The sequence below is a fragment of the Anas platyrhynchos genome, chromosome 1 (assembly GCF_047663525.1).
Source record: "Anas platyrhynchos isolate ZD024472 breed Pekin duck chromosome 1, IASCAAS_PekinDuck_T2T, whole genome shotgun sequence".
In the NCBI taxonomy this organism is placed as follows: domain Eukaryota; kingdom Metazoa; phylum Chordata; class Aves; order Anseriformes; family Anatidae; genus Anas; species Anas platyrhynchos.
Window position 1 is genome coordinate 72,460,859 of NC_092587.1, and position 22,388 is coordinate 72,483,246.

Below are 22,388 nucleotides of genomic sequence, written 5' to 3' on the forward strand. Positions count from 1 at the left end.
TTGTTTGTTTTTTGTTTTAAATAATATTGATTTTAATTTGCTGATTTAATGGTAGTTTTCGCCTTTGTAAATGGGAAAAAGCTGCTTAATGAATCACCAACTCAATAGCAGCAATGCCAAACCAGAAAATACAGGAAGTATAACTGAGGAGAGATGTATGTTTCATTACCAAAAGTCAGTAAAGTTCCTCTGAAAATACAGTTTTGTGTTCAAAATACTGATAATGTTTTTAATAAAGAACTCCCTCCTGACTGCCTTCTGCCAATATCCGCAGAAAGCAGAGCTGGCAAATTCCAGCATGAACATTTATCTGAGCAAAACTTCTGTTTCTGGTATCAAGCAAGGCTGAAGGAGAAATAAAACTCTATGAAATACCTTTGTTATCTTAAAAAATGTAAAGGGGTTATGATATCTGGGTATCACCTTGTCACTAAAGTTGGCTGACCATGACTAACAAATTGAGGTACTAAAATATGGTAGGGGAAAACATCCAATCTAGTTCATGTGATTTGAATATATGTCAAAATATCACAGAGTGATTTTGGGGTGTTTACTTTGCACAGCATGTAAAATGAGATACTGGTGTTCATTCTGAGGTGCTAGCTGTGGTTCTGGTCATGCTGAAGCCTGTTAAAATTTGCCGTTGATTTCAGTGAAGATTAAGATTTCTTCCTAGCTCACCCAGTCCAGAGCAGCAAGGATTGGAAATGTGGGATAGTAAACTTGCTTGGCTTTTGTTCTGAATTTCATATAATTCTTCTGTGGCTTTCCAAGCTCATATTTCAGGGACAGCAGCAGATGATAAGGGGAAGCTGATGTTATGTGGAGACAAGACTCGCTGAACTGGGTCATCTTACATGGCATTTCCGTGTGGTACACACTGAAGAGAAACTTCTTTTTTGTGTAGCTCCATCAAAGGGAAGGAAAAAAACATATATGGATCCGTAGTCACTTGTGTTTTTTAATCTACGTGCTGTGGCAAGAAAATAAACTGTGTTTAATTAGTCTGTGCTCTCAGAGCAAGCCAAAGACAACAGGAGCTTATAAGGAAGGGAACCCAAAATCAAGCAAGGTGGAAATGCTCATATTCATGTCTACTGGGCATACTGTATTTTAGGGTGTTTCATGGTTGTGAAGTTATGAAGAATTTTTTCTTTTGCCTGATTTTTAGTGATCTAAAAAAAAGACAGAGTTAGCCCTCAGCTGGCATAAATAGACACAGCCTTACTGAAGTCAGTGTGCATCTGTTCATTCTGGTGAAGGATATAATTACACCACATTGCACTCATTTTATCAGCCATTGCTAGTGTTTTCTGTGTGATCCTCTAAATCTTTTCAAGAATGAAAGCTCTGTCTGCTGCTCCCAGCACTTTGCCACTGTGACATATGAATTATGCCAAATCCATTTTGAGTTTTTGTTTTTAAGCTCCAAGTACAAGGGTGAAGTGAAAATAAAGTGTGAATAATGGTCTTTCTCTCAAAGGCAATGTGATATTGCGTTGAGATGAAAAATTTACTCTCATACAGATCGGCCCTGCCAGTATGAAGGGCTGATTGATGCTGAGCACGATCCAGCTGATATCTGGTATGGGGAGGGGGAGGGCTTTTCAGTGCTGCTGACAAAGCTATAACAAGATCCAGGACTGGAAGCTGAACTTAAGCAATTTCAACCTTGCAATAAAATGCCAGTTACGAGTGTAATGAAATATTAAAAGTTTATTGGGCTGATGATGAATTCATCATTAAGAAGTTCTTTGTATTTTCTATTAAAATCAGCCTTTGGTTTCTGGGGGAAGTACTACGGCTGGTTTGTAAGCTGAAGGATCACAATAATCCCATTCGGTTTTGTAGTTGAAGTACTTTTTTTTATCATCTTCCCTTTCTCACTGGGCCGTAAGGAGAACACATTTGCCAGAATTCTCATAGCACCTGCAGATCTGCACCAAGTTAACTATTCTAATTAAATCCTGTCCTTTAGGACTGTATATCATTGCCCACAGAGATGGGAGAAATCATGTGTCTTTGTTCTCTTCTCCTCCTTCTCCCCCATACTTGTTTGGGTTGGATCTTGAGGGCTTATTTTGTAAGGGTTTATCTTCTTTATCTTATCTTTTTCTTCACTACAGCACGAGTGGCTTACCTGATGGAACATAGCTCAGGAAATAGATTGCCTGTGATCACAGTTGCTTTTGTCAATGGTGACATATCAGGCTCTCCCACCTCTGCCACTCAACCGTTCATGCACTTCTGAGGTATTCAACAATTTGTGCTCTTGAGAGCTGGAATGATGTTTTGGTATAATGGAAGCCTTTGGGCTTCACACAGGGACATCTGGATGGAGTTTAATGATATAGTATGTACAAGAAGTCACGTTAGTCACGGGAGCTGATGCCCTTCTGATCTTAAACTCTTTAAAATACATGAAATTAGAGGTTGCTGAACAAAAGTGCACCCTGTACATGTCACAGGATCAGGCTCCATGTTATTTCCCTACCTGAAAAGTAGACAGCCGCCTTGTGAATTCTCAAGTCTGGGAATATCTTCTCAAACACTGTACTCACCTGCAGGCTATTTGGGAAGTACCATGGGTGTCTGAATATTGCAGCCTAAAATCAAATGTTTCTGTTATTGTGGTTATTGAGAACATTTGAGAACAACGTGGCTTTTGTGAAATCATTACATTCAAGCAACAGCCCTCTCTTCCCGTACATTTATAGCCATGGTAGTATCACATTCTGTTTTGACAGCTGTCAGAAGTTAAATGAAAGATATTTGGGGAAAGGAGGGTTGAGCTACAGGAGAAACAGTTGTGGTTTTCTCTTTGTGACACACATGCTGTCTGTTACTTCCTCTTTTTTTTTCTCCTTTTCCAAACTTATGCACCTTGTATTTGTGCCTCTTGTAATAGGGACTGGTGCCATCCAACCTATGCTACTTTCAGTAGAAAAGGCTTCTTTCTTACCTTGCATGTAAAATACAGTTCATTGGTGATTGTCAGGTGTCAGATTTCTGCTGGTGCTGCTGTCTCCCTTCTGTCTCCCAAATTTAAGCTACAGCTTTGCAGTGTGGGAAAGGAATTTGTTAGCTCTTTCCTTCATTTTTTTTTTCTTCCCAGATAGCACCATTTATTCTCACAGAGTACTATAGCAGGTTAGTTTTTAAATGTGAAACTCTACTAAATGTTAGCCTAGCTACTTTTTAAATACTTATGCCTAGTGTTTCAATTCACAGGTGTTAGAGCACTGCAGAGGGGAAGGGCTTTCTGTGCTTGTTTTCTTTTTTGTATGCATGCCTATGGGCTGAGGAAATAAATATTATTTTCACTTATTTTAGCTTTAACTCATGCTAGGAGCACCTGCAACTTTTCTGTAGTCAACCCTTTTTATTATTCTGTAATAAATCTACTTTCACAACGTTAAATGAATTTAGGGAATTTGCAGGACAATGAAGACCGCTATACCTCCTTCGTATCACAAGGTGGCAGAAAATCTCCAGGTTATGTTCATGTGTGCTAAATCAGATCAAATACTTCAATAGGTAGTGCTTTATAGGGAATATGTTACTTTGGAAAATTACATCTGTTTAATTGTGCAGGAATAGCTTATTATATAGCACAGTCATATGCATTCATCCACAACTTGCAGAATGGATATAATTGTGTAAAGAGCGTGTATAGAATTCATTGAATTATGCCTAGGGCGAGGAGGTCGACTCCACGCATCAGGACTGCCTCCACCAAGAAAGAAAGAAGGGTGATTGTCGTGGGAGACTCTATCCTTAGGGGGACAGAGGGCCCTATTTGTCGGCCTGACCCTACCTGTAGGGAAGTCTGCTGCCTCCCTGGGGCCAGGGTCAGGGACGTTGCCAGGAAGCTCCCCAACCTGGTACGCCCCTCAGACTATTATCCTCTTGTGATAGTCCAGGCAGGTAGTGATGACATTGATGACAGAAGCCTGAAGGCTATCAAAAGAGACTTTAGGGGGCTGGGACGGTTAGTGGACGGAGCAGGAGTGCAGGTAGTATTTTCGTCCATCCCTACGTTGACAGGGAGGGGTACGGAGAGGACAAGGAAAGCCCACCTGTTAAACACGTGGCTCCGGGGCTGGTGCCTACGCAGAAATCTTGGGTTTTTCGACCATGGGGCAGTTTACTCAGCACCTGGTCTGATGGCCGTAGACGGGTCCCTATCCTTTAGGGGAAAAAGGATCCTGGGCCAGGAGCTGGCGGGGCTCATTGATAGGGCTTTAAACTAGGTAAGAAGGGGGATGGGGCTGAAGCAAGGACTGTTGGGGCTGTGCCAGGGGGAGCAATGGCAAGGCCGGAGGATAAGGTAAAGGCCCAGCTGAAGTGCATCTACACCAATGCACGCAGCATGGGTAACAAACAGGAGGAGCTGGAAGCCATCGTGCAGCGGGCAGGCTACGACTTGGTTGCCATCACGGAAACGTGGTGGGACCAGTCTCATGACTGGAGTGCTGCGATGCCTGGCTATAGGCTCTTCAGAAGGGACAGGCAGCACAGAAGGGGTGGCGGTGTGGCTCTCTATATTAGAGAGTCTTTCGATGTTGTAGAACTCGAGGCTAGGAATGACAAGATCGAGTCCCTTTGGGTTAGGATCGGCAGGGACAACAAGGCTAGTGTCCTGGTCGGGGTCTGCTATAGACCGCCGAACCAGGATGAGGAGACGGATGAGGAGTTCTACAGGCAGCTGACAGAAGTTGCGAATTCGTCGGCGCTTGTACTCGTGGGGGACTTCAACTTCCCTGACATATCCTGGAAGCACAACACAGCCCAGAGGAAGCAGTCTAGGAGGTTTCTGGAGAAAGTGGAAGATAGCTTCCTGACGCAGCTGATTAGTGAACCTACCAGGGGTGGTGCCCTGCTAGACCTTCTCTTCACAAACAGAGAAGGACTGGTGGAGGATGTGATTGTCGGGAACAGTCTTGGGCAGAGTGACCACGAAATGGTGGAGTTCACTATTCTTGGCGGGGCCAGGAAGGGAACCAGTAAAACCACTGTATTGGACTTTCGGAGGGCTGACTTTGGGCTGCTCAGGACACTAGTTGGTGGAGTCCCATGGGAGGCGGTTCTGAAGGGCAGAGGGGTCCAGAAAGGCTGGGCGCTCTTTAAGAGGCAAATCCTAATGGCACAGGAGCGGTCTATTCCCATGCGCCCAAAGATGAGCCAGCGGGGAAGAAGACCAGCCTGGCTCAACAGAGAATTGTGGCTTGAGCTTAGGAGAAAAAAGAGGGTTTATAATCTTTGGAAAATTGGGCAGGCCACTAAGGAGGACTATAAGGATGTAGCGAGGCTGTGCAGGGACAAGATTAGGAAGGCCAAAGCTCATCTGGAGCTCAATCTGGCTACTGCCGTTAAAGATAACAAAAAACGCTTTTATAAATACATCAACACCAAAAGGAGGACTAGGGAGAATCTCCATCCTTTACTGGATGCAGGGGGAAACTTAGTTACAAGAGATGAGGAAAAGGCGGAGGTGCTTAATGCCTTCTTTGCCTCAGTCTTTAGTGGCAAAACCGGTTGCTCTCTGGATACCCAGTACCCAGAACTGGTGGAAGGGGACGGGGAGCAGGATGTGGCCCTCACCATCCACGAAGAACTGGTTGGTGACCTGCTACGGCACTTGGATGTCCACAAATCGATGGGGCCGGATGGGATCCACCCAAGGGTACTGAGAGAACTGGCAGAGGAGCTGGCCAAGCCCCTATCCATCATTTATCAGCAGTCCTGGCTATCGGGGGAGGTCCCAGTTGACTGGCGACTAGCAAATGTGACGCCCGTCTACAAGAAGGGCCGGAGGGCAGACCCGGGGAACTACAGGCCGGTCAGTTTGACCTCAGTACCAGGGAAGCTCATGGAGCAGATCCTCTTGGGAGTCATCATGCGGCACTTGAAGGGCAAGCAGGCGATCAGGCCCAGCCAGCATGGGTTTATGGAAGGCAGATCCTGCTTGACGAACCTGATCTCCTTCTACGACAAAGTGACGCGCTGGGTGGATGAGGGAAAGGCTGTGGATGTGGTCTACCTTGACTTCAGCAAGGCTTTTGACACCGTCTCCCACAGCATTCTCCTCAAGAAACTGGCTGCTCTTGGCTTGGACTGGCGCACGCTTCGTTGGGTTAGAAACTGGCTGGATAGCCGGGCCCAAAGAGTCGTGGTAAATGGAGCCAAGTCCAGTTGGAGGCCAGTCACTAGTGGCATCCCCCAGGGCTCGGTGCTGGGGCCGGTCCTCTTTAACATCTTCATCAATGATCTGGATGACGGCATTGAGTGCACCCTCAGTAAGTTTGCAGATGACACCAAGCTAGGTGCGTGTGTCGATCTGCTCGAGGGTAGGAAGGCTCTGCAGGAGGATCTGGATAGGCTGCACCGATGGGCTGAGGTCAACTGTATGAAGTTCAACAAGGCCAAGTGCCGGGTCCTGCACCTGGGGCGCAATAACCCCAAGCAGAACTACAGGCTGGGAGAGGAATGGTTGGAGAGCTGCCAGGCAGAGAAGGACCTGGGAGTGATGGTGGACAGTCGGCTGAATATGAGCCAGCAGTGTGCTCAGGTGGCCAAGAAGGCCAACGGCATCCTGGCTTGTATCAGAAACAGTGTGACCAGCAGGGCTAGGGAGGTGATCGTCCCCCTGTACTCGGCTCTGGTGAGGCCGCACCTCGAGTACTGTGTTCAGTTTTGGGCCCCTCGCTACAAGAAGGACATCGAGGTGCTTGAGCGGGTCCAAAGAAGGGCGACGAAGCTGGTGAGGGGCCTGGAGAGCAAGTCCTATGAGGAGCGGCTGAAGGAGCTGGGCTTGTTCAGCCTAGAGAAGAGGAGGCTCAGGGGTGACCTTATTGCTCTGTATAAGTACATTAAAGGAGGCTGTAGAGAGGTGGGGGTTGGCCTGTTCTCCCATGTGCCTGGTGACAGGACGAGGGGGAATGGGGTAAAGTTACGCCAGGGGAGTTTTAGGTTAGATGTTAGGAAGAATTTATTTACTGAAAGGGTTGTTAGGCACTGGAACGGGCTGCCCGGGGAGGTGGTGGAGTCACCATCCCTGGAAGTCTTCAAAAGACGTTTAGATGTAGAGCTTAGGGATATGGTTTAGTGGGGACTGTTAGTGTTAGGTTAGAGGTTGGACTCAATGATCTTGAGGTCTCTTCCAACCTAGAAATTCTGTGATTCTGTGATTACACCTGACAATCAATACATATATAGATAATGGTGTAGAAAAGATAACTATGTAGCTAGAATATATATTGGCATTTAGTTTTAATTAGGCTTTTGATTAAACACAAACACGCAAGTGAGAGTGACAGATACAGCAGATCTGGGTAGACTGCATGACAGCTTTTGGCTAGAAAAACTAGAGGTGACTTTTTGTCAGACTTAATTTTTTTTTTTTTTTTAAAGATCTCTGTGACTGTTACATTGAATCTTTGATCTGAGCTACTATTTATTTATCTTTCTCCCTGTATATATATATGGACTTATCTCTTTCCATGTTTACAGTATTTCTGTTGGTAACTGATGTTATACCAATTTACAAGAAAATTGTTTTAAGGAGAGATCCATCATTTAGATGTTTACCAAACAGCTTATATTTTTTTATTTTTATTTTTATTTTTGGCCATGAGAGTACATTTTAACTGTATTTTGCCAAGCATCTCAGACTTTTTCTGAGTAACAACACTATTTCTGTGAATGTACATGTATCTCTGAGCACATGGCATGAGCAACTTGTTAAAGGCTTACATATGAAAGAATTATATAAGGTATAACACAGGAGGAAAAAGAATACTATTATGAAAATATAAAAATAGATATTACAATATCTGCTTGTATAACTGACTCTGATATAGACATGAATGCTTTAAGAGTCTGTCTCTGCTTCACGACTGCTATTTCACTGGCTGTTGTTCATGTTAGAAGCCTTAGTTTTGCAAAATGCCTGGGTGAGGGTGGTTCTAAACCAAACCTCTCTGCACTGCTTTTGAAAATAAAATAAGACCATTAATTAATTTTGAATATGAAGCTAAACATAGACTACCTTCTTAAATATCTTGGCCAGAGTATTAGTCTAATATCTTCAATAATAAAACCAAATAACCCTTACATAAAATATGTGGGGTGGAACTCATGAGATGGAGGAAAAAGAGCAAAAAAAATTCATTTACTGTCAGAATATCTTGAACATGGTTAGTTCTTGGTTAGTGTAGCTTTGAGTCATTTTGCACTGAGTCCACAAGGCTTTTTGGTGTTAATTTGAAGTTGTGAGCCAAACATAACAGCTTCCCAGCTTTGTCACTCGTCTGCCGCTGTACTTTAGGCAAAGCCTCCTGTCTGCCTCTGTTTGCTGTTTCATTTTACATCTACCTTGATTACTTGTAGTTTATGTGCTCCTAAGCAGGACTGTGCTTCTAATGCATGTTTATACTATTCATCAGTTTTAGGAGCCAAGTGGCCACTGAGCACTGTGCTACTGGAATAGAAAGAGTTGAGATACATGTGCTGCCATGCTTCATATTCTCTACAAGGAGAAATGGGTACAGATCCTCCTTGATATGACAGAGGACGACAGCCAGCCTTGAGAGATGATTTTCCCTACATCAGTGAATCCCTGCCTTTTCATTAAATGGCTTACTTAGGCTGGAGATTGGAGGCAGCATCACTGGAAGGGCTCTTGCTGGCTGACGCACAGCGGCACAGGCAGCTGTTTCCACCGCCTGTCTGCTGCAGCTTGTCATTTTGTTTCACAGTATGGAAGGTGCGAGAAGTGACAGGATGAAATAAGCACAGAGGGAGCTGGCTGTTTTATGTGGCCATGTTAACGAATAAGCTAGGAGTGAAGTTAACTTCTTGTGAAGCAGTTTAAATTATTTATTTTCAATTCTGGAACTGTACTTAACACGTTGTTAAGTCAGAGCCATGTTGACAGGGTGACATTAATTACCCCATTGGAAACACATCACATTAGCTGGAGACAATTGTTTTCAGCTATCATTCATGGCTCTATGTAAAGCCTCAGTCTTCACAGATGTTGGCAAACGATTTCCCCATCCATCCATGGAGAAGTGCCTTCTTTACTCACCCACAGCTGCACAGCAGCTTTCCCTTACAGCACAAAATACTAAGCTGTATGTTTCTATGTGTCTTTTTTTCCCTCTCTTTCTCTCTGTTGTTGTTGTTGTTGTTGAGCTGAGTGGTTGTGTCCATTGAACATGGCTTCTCTTAAGAATATAAGGAGCTTCATTCACTGATCCACCAGTACAAACGATGTGCATACACTTAATGTTCCTGTAAATGCTTTCCCACAACTCCCTTAATGATTCAGTTCCCACTCCTTAATTCATAGCAAGAGTTGTGTCCTTCAGAACAGGAAATTATTGCATTTGGGTTTTCCATTCTTTGGAAAAGGCTTTGGCTTAAACATGCCTACTGAGAACTGAATGTGGCTTGAATAGCATGTGTATGGAAGTGTGCTAATAAAAGTGAGGAATTGACTTTTTTCTCCCTTCTTGTTTAGCATTGCAATGAGTTAGGGACTACAAAATGACTCAGTTGAGGAGTGCTGGGAATACATCTACAAGTGAATGAATGGCTGTCTACTTCAAGTTGCTACACTGCATTTTTCTAGGCGCTCCTGTTGTGTGGTTAATACAACCGGAGGCTCTATGGCTAGACTGCATATATGCAGTGTTTTTGCACTAGAGTGTTGGATTATGCCTAGTAACATCTAACCCTTTTTGCAGGTTAGGCCAAAGACCCTGATTCCAGACAGCCTCCCTATTTCCCCGTGCAGAGACCAACCATCCAAGCAGCCTCCTACCTTCCAAAAGGCTACTGTCGTCAGCATCAAAAACCCCAGCCCTGCCCTCCCCACTGCCAACAACACCGTCAGCCATGTACAGACACCTAACAGCCAGTCGCAAAGCATCACCGAGCCTACCCCTCTCTCGTCACCGCTGAGCAGTGCCGGTGTGGCGTACGCCATCATCTCCACCTCCCCCAACAATGCAACTCCTATCAGCACCAGCACTACTGTCTCTATGGTCAACGACAGCGTCAAAGTGCAACCACTCCTCATCAGTGCCGACAGCAAGGTAGGTTCTGCTTCTTGTTGTGTTTCAGCTGCCAATTTCAGGAATTATGGCACAGATGTGAGCAGAATGGTCAGAAGAATGGTGAGCAGAATCACAGAAGAACTGAGGCTGGAAGGACCCTCTAGAGGCCATCTGTAAAATTCCATCCAGGAGGGCCACCCAAAGCAGGCTGCCCAGGACCACATCCTGGTAGCTTCTGAAGTTCTCCAAGGAGGAGACTCCACAACCTCTCTGGGCAACCTGTGCCAGTGCTCCATCACCCAAACAGCATGGAAGGGCTTCCTGATGTTAAGAGGGAGCCTCCTGTCTTCCAGTTTGGGCACTACTGAAAAGAGCCTGGGTCTGTCCTCTTTGCACTCTCTTTAAAAAGGTATTTACAGACATTGATAAGATCCCCCGAGCTTCCTCTTCTCCAGGCTGAACAGTCTCAGCTCTCTCAGCCTCTTTTCATAGGAGAAATGCCCCAGTCTCTTCAGCATCTTGGAAGCCCTTTGTTGGACACTTTCCAGTATGTCCTTATCTCTCGTGTACTGGTGGTTCCTCTGGGAGTGCAAAGCACTGACAGAGTGGTGCTTGTGGTTCTTTTTGAAGGAAAAAATCAGAAAGCAGTGGAAAAATCCTTAAGGGGACACATGGACGCCAGTAGACATTTGTCTGTGTACATGCCTTGATTTTAGATGTATCATTGTGTAGCCTGATGTTAATAGAACAATACAATCTTCTCTTTACTTAAACCATTTCTTATTAACAATATCCCTGAATTCTGTACAGGCTCAAATTCCCCATGGAATCCCTCTTCAATTATACAGAGATATCAGTTATATCAACTGATCCCAGGGGAGTGTAATAATCAGGAATTCCCTTTTCCATGTGCAAATGAAATGAGAGCTCTGGGTTTCAAAGCTGATCAGCAGATCAGTAGGAAAAAATCAAGTTACAAATTTCTTGTTTCCACTTTGTGTGTCTTTTTAGCTTTGAAATATAAGAAGTTTTCCACTCATGTACTAGAAACAGATTCAATAAAGTCTGCCAATGTACTCAGTGGACATTCATTGTAATTTATTGCTAGGTACTGCTACCCCAGATTTTGTTGGCAGCACAGGTTCTCATACAGTGCTAAGAAAGAATACAGGATGTAGGATGGTTTGTGAGGTAAATAAAAGTAAGCATCTCTTCTACACTCTTCTAACAGAATTTATTTTTCTTACTTTAACTGGCTACTGGTTAAAAAAAAAATATATATATACCTTTTTATGCTCTTGAGTCTTCTAGAGTGACTGCGTGGAGATAAATTATAACAATTAAATAAATTTTTTGAAGGTTAGCAGTGAAATAGATGGAAGAGGCCCAGTGTTCAAATCCAATAACCTTCATCAAGAAGGTGACCTTGGGAAGCTCTTCTGTATCTTTTATGAAGCTTTGAGTATGGGTGTAAAGTCACGTATAGTTCTGTGGTTAGAAATTGTCTCTCTGAGGTAATGTTATCTGAAACTTGTAAATCTTTATGTGGTAATTCAAATAGTGGCAGATGTACATACAAACACGTGCATGCCTAAGAGATCTGTGTAGTAATTCCTATAGCTAAGGTTCTAACCAGAATTAATTTTAATTTAAAACATATATTTTATTTTGTTTATGCAAAAATGGATATCCACTGCTTATAACCATAAATGCTGAGGACTGAACTCTGATCTGTCCCATTAATATTCCTAAGGAGCATCTTCTTTCCAATCCACATGTACTTACTCTGTAATAACACTGGAATAACTGAGATAAGACTCTTGTTTTGAACGTGTAGTAGTTCTATTCTATGTCTCTGTGAAATAAAATCAAGGGAAACATCATGAACACCAAAGTTAGGCAGCTGAATCAGCTTCAGGAGCCCTCTAAACAGAAAGTGTCCTAATTTTCAGAGATACTGATCAAATGGCTCCCTTAGGATGCTGCTGGTTTATGATGCATCTATAAAAATTTGTTTTCAGAATGTTTAGAGGCCTAAGCTAGGTATCCAGTTTTTAATATTTTTGTGACTTGTGGCTTGTGACTTTGTGGCTTGTGACTTGTATTTGTTGCCTGTATAGGTATCAACTAACACTACAATGAAGAATCACATTTTCAGGCAGAAAATTCCAGTTTTATATAATGAATTCTGTTCTTTTATTTGTATATTGTCTTTTAGGTTATCATTATTCAGCCTCAAGTCCAAACTCAGACAGAAAGTAAAGTGGAGACAAAGAAACTTCCTGAAGAGCCAGCTCAGGGATGCCCTGCTACCAAAAAGAAAAAGGAAGAAAATCCAGAGGTGATTTTTTAAAAAATTATTAGTTTAATAATTGAACTACAGTATGATTAAGTTTTAGGGGCCATTACTATTTTTTTTTCTGTGTGCATACATAATTACTGATTTTGTGCTTATGGTTCATTGCAAAAGGTGTGTTCTGCCCCTGTGAGTTGTTCTGACAAATTTGGTTTGCATCTTTCAAACCTCCCAGTGTTGCAAAATGTAAGAATTGAAGGCATTGTAAAAATCCAGGCCTTGTGAAGGTATATAAAAGCTGAAAATATTTTCTTTTATGCTATCAAATATGTAACACCAGATTTACAGGCTTTATTTGAGGTTGAATTAACAATTCTTTTGTAAGATGGGCTTTTACATTTTCATCTTCTTGGTAATGAATCTTGCAATCTCTAAATTGTGTGTAACAATATAGTTCCTTGCATTTGCTGTGTGCGTTATCCCACATTCCCACATGTACACAGATTCTTTTTAGCCTGAAACACATTAAAATCATTCAAATTGAGGAAGAGAGTAGAAAGCAAGTAATAAGACAAAATTTCTTTCATGAACAATATTTACTATGTAAACTGAAAATACAAATCAGAAGACCTTGTAGAAATGGAATCTATGTTTAACAGGTGTTTGGGTTTTGACTAGTTGTATTCAAATTAGCTTGTACATACTTTTGCAATTTGAAAAATTGCAAAGGCAATTTGAAAAATTATACAAACTGCACTTATTTATAGTGTGGAAATGTTCATATAATGTGAAATCTTAACCTTATTATTCTAATAAGTTTAGAGCAAGAAAGCATCCTTGGTGCTGTAAGTTTAAGAGAACTATCACAATATAAATTTTTAATGTTAAGTGGACAATGTCACTCCTTGTGACATTTGAAGACAGAAGTTGGAACAGTGTTAGGGGATAAATATTGTGGCTTTTAACATAGAATATCACAGGTTTATGCAAAAGCCCTGCAGAAATGTGCATATGAAACCTCTGAGTTTAAAATCTGACCCTTGTGTGAATCTTCATTGCCACTGAATGATGGGACTGCATCTGTTTTCACTAAGAAACTATTTCCAAAAGATTATTTATTGTCCAACACTTAGGGGGTAGAAAGGCTAGTAGATCCTGCTTAAAAAGAAAATGCTAGAAAAAAAAATCAATTTTTCCTTTACTATAATTTATTCCCCACAAAAGAATACTGAGCAAAAATCTTCCAGAGGAATGCAAAGAAAGAGACTGTGCAACTGGGGACAAATTGTGGTACAGCATTCTTAAATTTAATGAGCTTTCCATTGAATTGCTAACTAGTATATCCTGGTGCCTTTGGCTCCTCTGACTGTCTTTTTTTGTAACCAAGAACATTGTTCCTACCATGTATACAGGATGTCTTGGCAAACACAATTTTCTGTGTAGGATGCTGAAGCTATGCCCTTAAATGTGACTTTTCATATATTTGTTTCACAGCCATAAATATGTAAGTCTAAAGTTAATTTCTTTTGTTCTTTGAAAGTAAACTTTAGTTGATTATCATGTATTTATGCAATTAGTGTAATTAGAACTAACAACATAATTAGTGTAAACACATGTAATGACATAAGTAGAACATGTAATTACAAAAAGAAATGGTTTTGTAAAAATCTTTGTTTTGCTTCCTGAAAAGACATACCACACATTTCTAAAAGCATTCATAGCTGTTTAACAGATGATTGAATTTTTTAAAGAAGATAAGCAATCTAGGCACTTCTTTCCACACCTTTATTTATCTTCAAAGCACAAAACTGAGGCATGAACTTGAGTGTATCTCTACATAAATGTCAGTCATGACAGACTGGGATTTAACATATTAAATGTAAAATTAAAAATAAATAAACCAGAAATAACCAGACCTAGCAGTAGCCAGGAGTTCTGTCTGCAGTTTCTAAGCATATCTGAACAAACACAAAAGACTGAGAACCTGCTGGTTGTCTTTAGTTTCTGGCTTGGTTGTTCTTTTGGGAAGCCGGGAAGCTAGCTCTGGACACAGCAGCCCTGAAATATGTATTCCTTTTGCATAAACCTAAGATTTCTTCTTTCCCAAGTATCCTTAGACTATAGAAAATCTCGCTGTGCCTGCATTTTGCAGCTGTTAGTCCTGGATGAGTGGCTATGGAGTGGCTTTCCCAGAAGGGATGGAGGGAGCCAGTCAGCCAGGATGTCCAGGTCCAGTGGTCAGAGCCTTCTCCTGGGACATGAGCTGTGTGAGTGTTGTCACCCGGAGGCTGAGGAGTGACTGGGAGAATGGTCTCCTGTACCCTTCTCTAAGCCAGGTGCTGGTGAGGATGGAGGCCATTAACTGCTAAACTAAATTGCCGCCCGTCTAGTAATGGGGCCTCTCCCACCAGAATGATTTCTGCAAAGAAATTAAGAAATTACACAAGGGAGTGATCCCTCTGTGGAGCAAATGTCTGTTTTTGTTGTTTTTTGTTTGTTTTGTTTTTTATTTTTGTCATCAGTATGCTTTTTAGTTGTTTTTGTTTGTTTGTTTTTGTTTTGTTTTGTTTTACTTAAAAGTATCTGAGTTCAGCATAGAAGAAGCAGTTAGTATTGCACAAAACTTTTTGCACTTCAGCTTGTGTATCACTAAAATTTTACATTGCTGGCAGCATTTTCATGCATATTCTAACATTCTTTTACTTAAATAAAAAATAACTGCCAGAAATGCTGGTTATTTAGCTAACAGTGATTTTAATCCTACTTAAGAACTGAGAAGAGAGACACGTTGCTATTGTGGACTAAATGCTAGAGTTGAGCCTGCATTGCAAAGATGGAGAAATCAAAGAATCAATTTTGTGGATTCCTGCACAGAGCAGAAACAACATTGCATTGCCATTTCTCTGGGATGCTTGACAGTAAAGCTTTACAGCGGAACTACTATTTTGAGTGGAATCCAATGAGCTGCAAGAGTGTGAAACAGCAAAACCCATGAAAACAAATATGCTGTTAATATAACGTGCTTGTTAAAAAGAATACAGCTTCTATTGGGATTTTTAAAGAGGAACCATATTTCAAATACCTATAAAACCTTCCTGTCTTTAATAGTGAGATAATTATCAAGTCCATTTATGAAAGCTCTTCATAAGCACGTATACTGTCATTACATTTAATTAGATATGTATTCAAATAAATTTAGTATAAAGAGAGGAAATTTATCAAGCATGCCAGTACTGAAATAATTTTAGTTTAGATGTTAGAAAATGTATGCTCCCTTTACAGTCTAATCTTTAGGTAATATAGACAATATTTTGAGTAATATAGGCAATCTGTGTTCCAACTGGAAAATCACACAATCACACATTAACCATTTGCACTTTATATAAATGTTGCTATGACTTCTGCTCAGAGCAGAGACACCCTGTCATAAAGTTACTTCTAGTTGGGGTGAAGTGAAGCTTGTAATTCTACTCAATTGACAAATTTTCTTCTCAGATCTACACAGTGGGTCTCTGATCAAATATTCATCTTTCCCTTCACGTGTGGAACCCCCACCATGCCCAGCTGGTGTTTTAGACATGTAAGGAGTGAGCATTAATGAAATCAAGGTCTGATGTGCATGTACATGTGCATGTCATTACCACAGTTATGGAAGGCAGAAATATAGCATGAATGTTATCTAAATTGCCAGTGATGAGATTCTACATGACCATTTTTTAATCTACAGGAAGAATTACACCCTAGGAGATCATGGAATGACAATATTCCTATCTTATGACTTTGTTAGTTCACCTCTTTGACGTAGGTATTTTCACAGATATAAGAAGAATAAGGATATCCAATCCTGACTCTCTGATTTGTGAAGTACCCACCCCTTAGCTAGATCTTTTCATCTATAAAATGAGGATGTGCTTACTTTCACAGTTTCACTATGTGGAAGTCAGAATTGCAAAGGAAATGGTACTTTCAATAACTTAGTAGCTGATTTTACAATGGGCTGAAATGAAAAGTTGAATCATCAGGTTTTTCACAAACAAGAAGGTCAAACTAATTTTGACTTGGAAGTATTGAAATATGTTGTCCTGACACTTCTCTAAAACAGAATGTTTTGACCATCTACCACTTAAACACTCAATTTTAGTTCAACCTAAATCTACACATTTTATTTTGGGTGAGCATGACAATTACATCTTCCAATGGTCTTTGGGTGCATTATCACAGTTGGATTGTGAGTTTTGCTTGCTAGATTCCTAATAGCTTGTTTTTTCTAGCCAGATTATCTCTTCTGTGGAATTGCACCTTGTGAAGCATGATCCAATTCTGAAATTAGCACGATCCAATGAGGTTGTTCAGCACAGCAGAGAGAGGAGACCCCACAGTACCATAGATGTGATGCAAAGCCAAGTAGTTTGGTTCAGTTTGGGCTTCGAACTACACAACAGAATTTCAGTTTTCCATTTAAGGGAAAAAAAAAAAAGGAATCTTCAGCAAAAATTTTTCTTGCAAGAAATTTCATTGGAAAAAAAATCCCAATGAAAAATCTCTGATGCAGAGTCTGCGCTAGTAATTGCCCTATAACTGCGTAGGCATATTTCAAAGTTTTGTTAGTATGCAAATGTGGTTTGTGTGTACACAGTGTACCAAGAATTCTGAGTCATTTTTTTAGGATCACATTCCTCGCTGTAAAATTAATTCACCACTATCAGTGGGAGATGTTTGTTAGCTTCCCCACTGAGGCAAGATAAGGGATCAGTGGACCCCTTCACAGTTCATGCATGTGATATTCTTTCTGTAACTCGGGACAAACAATTTCTGAATTATTCTTTTTTTTTGGGGGGGGGAAGGGGGGGAGATTTCAAAAGTTGAAAAGTTCGGTGCAAGTGTGTCGTATCTTCTCCATATAGCTTGCTTGTATCCAATAAAAACAGTGCCAGACAGTAATAATAATACACAATTGCTTTTCTAAAGAATGGAGTAACAAAGCAACTAACAATATGAAATTTTGGTCATGCATTATATACAATTAATAATCATACATCATTGGCTTTATAAGACTCTGAACTGTTAAAGTTTATGTAGTCCTACAAGTAGGGCATGACTGACCGGGCATATCTGAAGCAAATCACAGAATCACAGAGTTTCTAGGTTGGAAGAGACCTCAAGATCATTGAGTCCAACCTCTGACCTAACACTAACAGTCCCCACTAAACCATGGAGACATGCTCATAGAGACAAAATCTTCAATTAGTTCTTCATATTTCTATGCATTCAAGCAATAGACATTTCTGAAAGACCTTATTGGGTTTATTCTGTCAATGCCAGATTATTTACTTCTACAGAATTGTTGTAGTAGAAAATCTAATGTGTGTTTATTTCTTTCCATAGAAAATTGCCTTCATGGTAGCATTAGGACTGGTTACAACAGAACATTTGGAAGGTAAGATGGCATATGTTCTACAGCTCAGGTTTTGAGTGAAATCTTTTCTCTCTGCTGCTCCACAGCCAAATGAAACTGCTTTAGAGTTCGCCACATTCTTAGATATCTTGCTGACTCAAGAGTCCAAGTTATTTACAGCTTGATTTCTTTTTAATAAGTTTTCTTGTGCTTCTGTTCCTTGGTTTTAAGAGAGGCCGTGAATTCTGAAGAAAATAGTGTCTTAATTATAAAGTCTCTGCAATATATGCAGCAGTTTTTCTGGTGTTTTGTTGCTTTTTTTTTTTTTTTTACCCCTCTCTCTTTCCTCTTTAAATCTGCATTTTAGAAAAACATTTAATGTCCCAGTGACTGAGAATTTGAAAGCAGTTTAGAGAAACTTTAAGCCATCGGCCTTTTTAGTCCTTTAAAGGTAATGGATTGAAATGGAAATTAAAAAGCTATAGCAATTTCAGGAGAAGATTTATAATCCCAAAAGTGCAAATGATGACTGGTTCTTGTTTTCTTTTTTCTAAGGAAAATAGGACAACATTTGAAATTAGGCTGAAGTGCAAATTATGCTTACAGCAGAGAGAACTTCATTTTGAATAATTCTTTGCCCTTGGATTTTATTGGAACTAATAAATTGTTTGTGTGGATTTAATGCTTATGTTCATGAACACCAAGTACTACTCTATTCTGTTATACAGTAAGTGCAGAGATGCACATTTTGAACCTAACTGCTATAATACTAATCCTGTAGAATCAATTCTTTCAGACAAATTCACTTTTTAGATTCCTACTAACTTGAAATAAACAGCTCCCACCAAGAGCTATTTACTATGGAAAGGGTATTTCTTCATGAGTGTTGGTGATTACAACTGCCAAAAATACCCTTGTAGCTTTCACATGCTAATGGTTATTATTTTAGTGCTGTGTCATATTTACAGTTATCAGCCATTGCTGTTTATCAGGAAGGAGTGGTCATTATGCAGTTCAGTTTATTTTAGTACTTCTAATGTATTCCTCAGTTTTACATTTTTTTGAATTAAACTGTATCAGGATTCAGGCATTAAAAGCTTATTCACTCAGTATCATTAATCCACAGCATTATTGCATTTCTTCATTTTATTTGCTAATTCTGTGGTGAGGGACTGTGATCCGCTTCTGCACGGATTTCTCTATCAGACCAGCAGCCTTTCCAGCTAACTTCTAGAGGAGGATCTTTCACCTAACTGGGAAAAGAGCTCTGTTCTTCAGGGCCCCTTCCACTGACATTCTGCAGGATACAGAGTGCGCTAAAGATAAACTGTCATTACAGGCCTCATAGAATGACCATACAGAGTGTTACACTATACATACATTAGCTTATTGAAGCTTCACCTCCAATATAAAGCGATCTTCAAGATTATTAATCTCTATCAAATGTATTACCATTTAGTTGTTTTTTTTTTTCTTTTCTGTTTTGGTTGTATTTTTTAAATTAGTAAACTAAATAATTCTGTGATGTAGCTTGTGGTTGTGACATAATCTTTTTCTCTAGGCTATAAGAATGTTTTTTATCACTGCCATTGTGTAAAAAAAATCTAGATTGAAAACAGAATATTTAAAAGAAGTCTTTAGTTCATGTCTTTCTAGACACAAACTTCTTAGCTAAAGAAAATAAAATCAAGTATTTCCATTTATCTTATTGGAATGCTTTAATAAGTTAAACCAAATTACTTATTTTTACTTTTTTAAGCCCTGTTTGGAAAAAGAAAGAGAAAACACACTCAATACTTTTTAGCAGAAGTGACAAGTAACAAAGATAGTGTACCAGTCTATGCCTCTGGTCTAGCTGGTTGTGATTATTTATAGATGCACTCCTGGATGTACATACTCCTTTTATCAGAAGCATGGATATTTTTTTTCACAGTTTCCGTAAGTGAAGCGCTGACATTGTGCCTTCCCTCCCTGATGGCTGCATAAGGTGGAGTACATCTAGTACTATTTTAGTTCATTTCTCCATCTCTTTTTCCATCTATTTTCACTGCAATTGCTTTTCCCCCAAGCCAGATTTTATTTCTGCACCACAGTGATGCCTCTTCCAAAGCTGTATTCCAGGTCTCTACCACATGTGTGAGTCAGGCTCCATCAAATATTTCTGTTGCCTTGGTGAGAGCATGTCCTAAAGAAATTCTCTCTTAAACCTGGGACCCAAAAGGGCAGAGAACTTACAGATCCATCACAGGCTTCTCGTGAAGATAGTCAGCGCAGTTATACTCCCCAACATACAGAAAGCTCTGCTGTGTCAAATCCTTTGTTTCTTTTCCCAGACCAGTGGAAAGTCCCAATCTTGCATCCTTGTGACAACCTCTGAAAAGGAGTAAGTCTGTCTGGGCAGTCAGTCTGTCTCCAGCTTCTTCCCTGTGCTGCTGTGAGTGCTGAGAAGCTGCAGCCCCTGGATGCACTGACCCTGTAGGTTGGGTTACCGCTGCTGGCTGCAGAAACCATGGCTCCTGCTCCTGCTGTTGAGACCAAAGTCAAAAGTCAGCACAGCTCCACTTCCTCCATTTCTTTGCCAGCGTCAAGGCACATGGGTTCTTCTTTTGTGATGTCTCTGGCACTTCTGGCCAGGAGCACATTCCTTTTGTAAGAACTGACATGGAGAACAATCGTCCTTCCCGTGGCTCTGTGGCAGGCTGTTGGATCCACATGTAGTGCTCATCCTGCTGCAGAGGCCAGTTTCCCTTCATAGGCTGCCAAAGGGTTTGGAAGCTCCAGAATGGCAATTTCTTCATAGCTAGAAGAGCACACTGTAGGGAATACTTCAGTGGTGGGGCAGAAGTGTTACCCATACAATGGCTTCCTGTTTGGAGGTTTCATGGCACCAAGGATGTTAACGACATGCTGGCAGTGGTTTCAGAAATGGGGTTTATTGCACATCTCAGTGCAGTCCCAGATTGCACATTTCTTCATATTGAGATGCTGCACAGCTCCAGGAGTTGCATGGCAGCATATGTCTGTCTCATGTCAGGCTGTGAATCAGACCTGCCTGTACTCTTTGAATTGCCTTAGGAGAGACACCTGAGTGTGAGAGGTGACATGTTCCCATGCCAGTGGGAAAACCCAGCCAGAATACACAAGTAGTTGCTCCTCTGTTTTTCTTGTCTATCCAGTTTCTGTCTGCTACATCCACCATTGCAAGAGTGGCGGCTTAGCCAATAGTGCTTTGTGAATGAGAATTTTCAAATCAGTATCTGGGAACTCAGGGCTGTACAAAATCCAAGCAGAGTGTTGGCCTTGTCCCTACGGACACTGTGTTCAGGACATGACCAGCAATACTTAAACCACATACTGTGGCACACTGCCCTTTTTACTCTGTGGAGAAGTGATCAACTTCAATTTGGAAAGGGTGTCTGGAAGCCAGAACTGTGTGTCAGGAATCCAATTCCCGTGTATTGTAGACATCCTGAAAGCTGGACTGTATCTTACTGTTGGATTGCAAATGGGAGATAGTGCTCAATATCCTTAAGACCATTTTCTGGCCCGGAGGACCTTCTGGGATGGGTCTCACACATTGGCAAAAGATGCTAGACTTTCTGCAGAACTAGATGGTGTCTTGAGTTTCTGTTGGGTGTGCTCCTGGTCCTCTGATGGGTTGACAGGCTAGTGTTCCTGCCAGTTCTGCTCCTTCTGAGAAATTTACTCAGAGCAAAAAGAGTGGAGGTGTCACAACCATGGGAGGGGCATTTAGACTAAAAAGAGTTCTGTGGTTTATCACTACAGAATGTGAACATTGCCGTAAAATATTCACTTGGGGAACAAGCATCAGCCCAGCTGCACACACTTCACGTCATGGGATGGATGCTGGGGGGCTCTCCTTGCTAAAGCATGTCTGCTTTTTACCTTATTATTGGAATAAAAAGTAGACTGTATAATACATGATTATAATAATCTCACCATTCTGAACAGACATAAAGAGCTGGAAAAATTCCGTGTGATGGAAATGAAATCCTAGTTCAGATAAAAGTGGCATTAAATCTGCAGATTTCAGTGGGCCAGGAATTTGCTCATTTTTTCTGTGTGTGTATCCAGAAGATTGCACATGACTTATTTTTTGCTAAATGCAGTCCTGAGTAAGTGCCATCTTCGATAGGTGTTACCATTTAGTTGAAGAGAGTTCTCCTGTTCTTCCCCCTTTCCCAAACAGGCCAGCAATTCAATGAGGTTATTTTTGCACTGCTCTTTCAAGTGGCACAGTTATATGTACAGCTCACAAAAATACTTTGCAAGTTTATGATCATGAAGCCGTGTTATTTTGGATGAATAAGTCATAGTGCCCTAGTTAGAGCTGAATCTACCCTCTGCAGAGAAAAAGTAATATAAGTGAAACTTAAAAGGATCTCTATACTTTCATCTGATATGGGTTTCAAGGCTTAACTGCTTTGTATGATTAATTTTTGTTAATAGCAGTCATTGATAGCATTTTGAAAGCTCTCTCTTGATGCTTGTTAAACGTGTGTCTGAAGGGATCATCATAAAAATCTTGTAGGACAGCAGAAGTCCACCATGGAGGAAGGGAAAAATAAAAACATGCCTGTGTTGTGAGTCTTACAAGGAAAATCTTATTAAT

The 22,388-nt window shown here is 40.8% G+C and overlaps 1 protein-coding gene across 6 annotated transcripts in view; it reads left to right on the forward strand.

The window, feature by feature from the left end:
* The window catches only part of PHF21B (PHD finger protein 21B), a 176,132-nt gene that overhangs the window by 138,193 nt on the left and 15,551 nt on the right, over window positions 1-22,388 (forward strand). For all 6 annotated transcript variants that reach the window (XR_011810829.1, XM_072041399.1, XM_038173369.2 and 3 more), the window contains 3 exons: window positions 9,753-10,103; window positions 12,283-12,405; window positions 17,746-17,797. Coding sequence is in view for 5 of the 6 variants with exons in the window: in XM_072041399.1 (XP_071897500.1) it covers window positions 9,753-10,103; window positions 12,283-12,405; window positions 17,746-17,797 (526 nt within the window). In the remaining variant the exon portion in view is untranslated. The remainder of the gene's footprint in view (window positions 1-9,752; window positions 10,104-12,282; window positions 12,406-17,745; window positions 17,798-22,388) is intronic.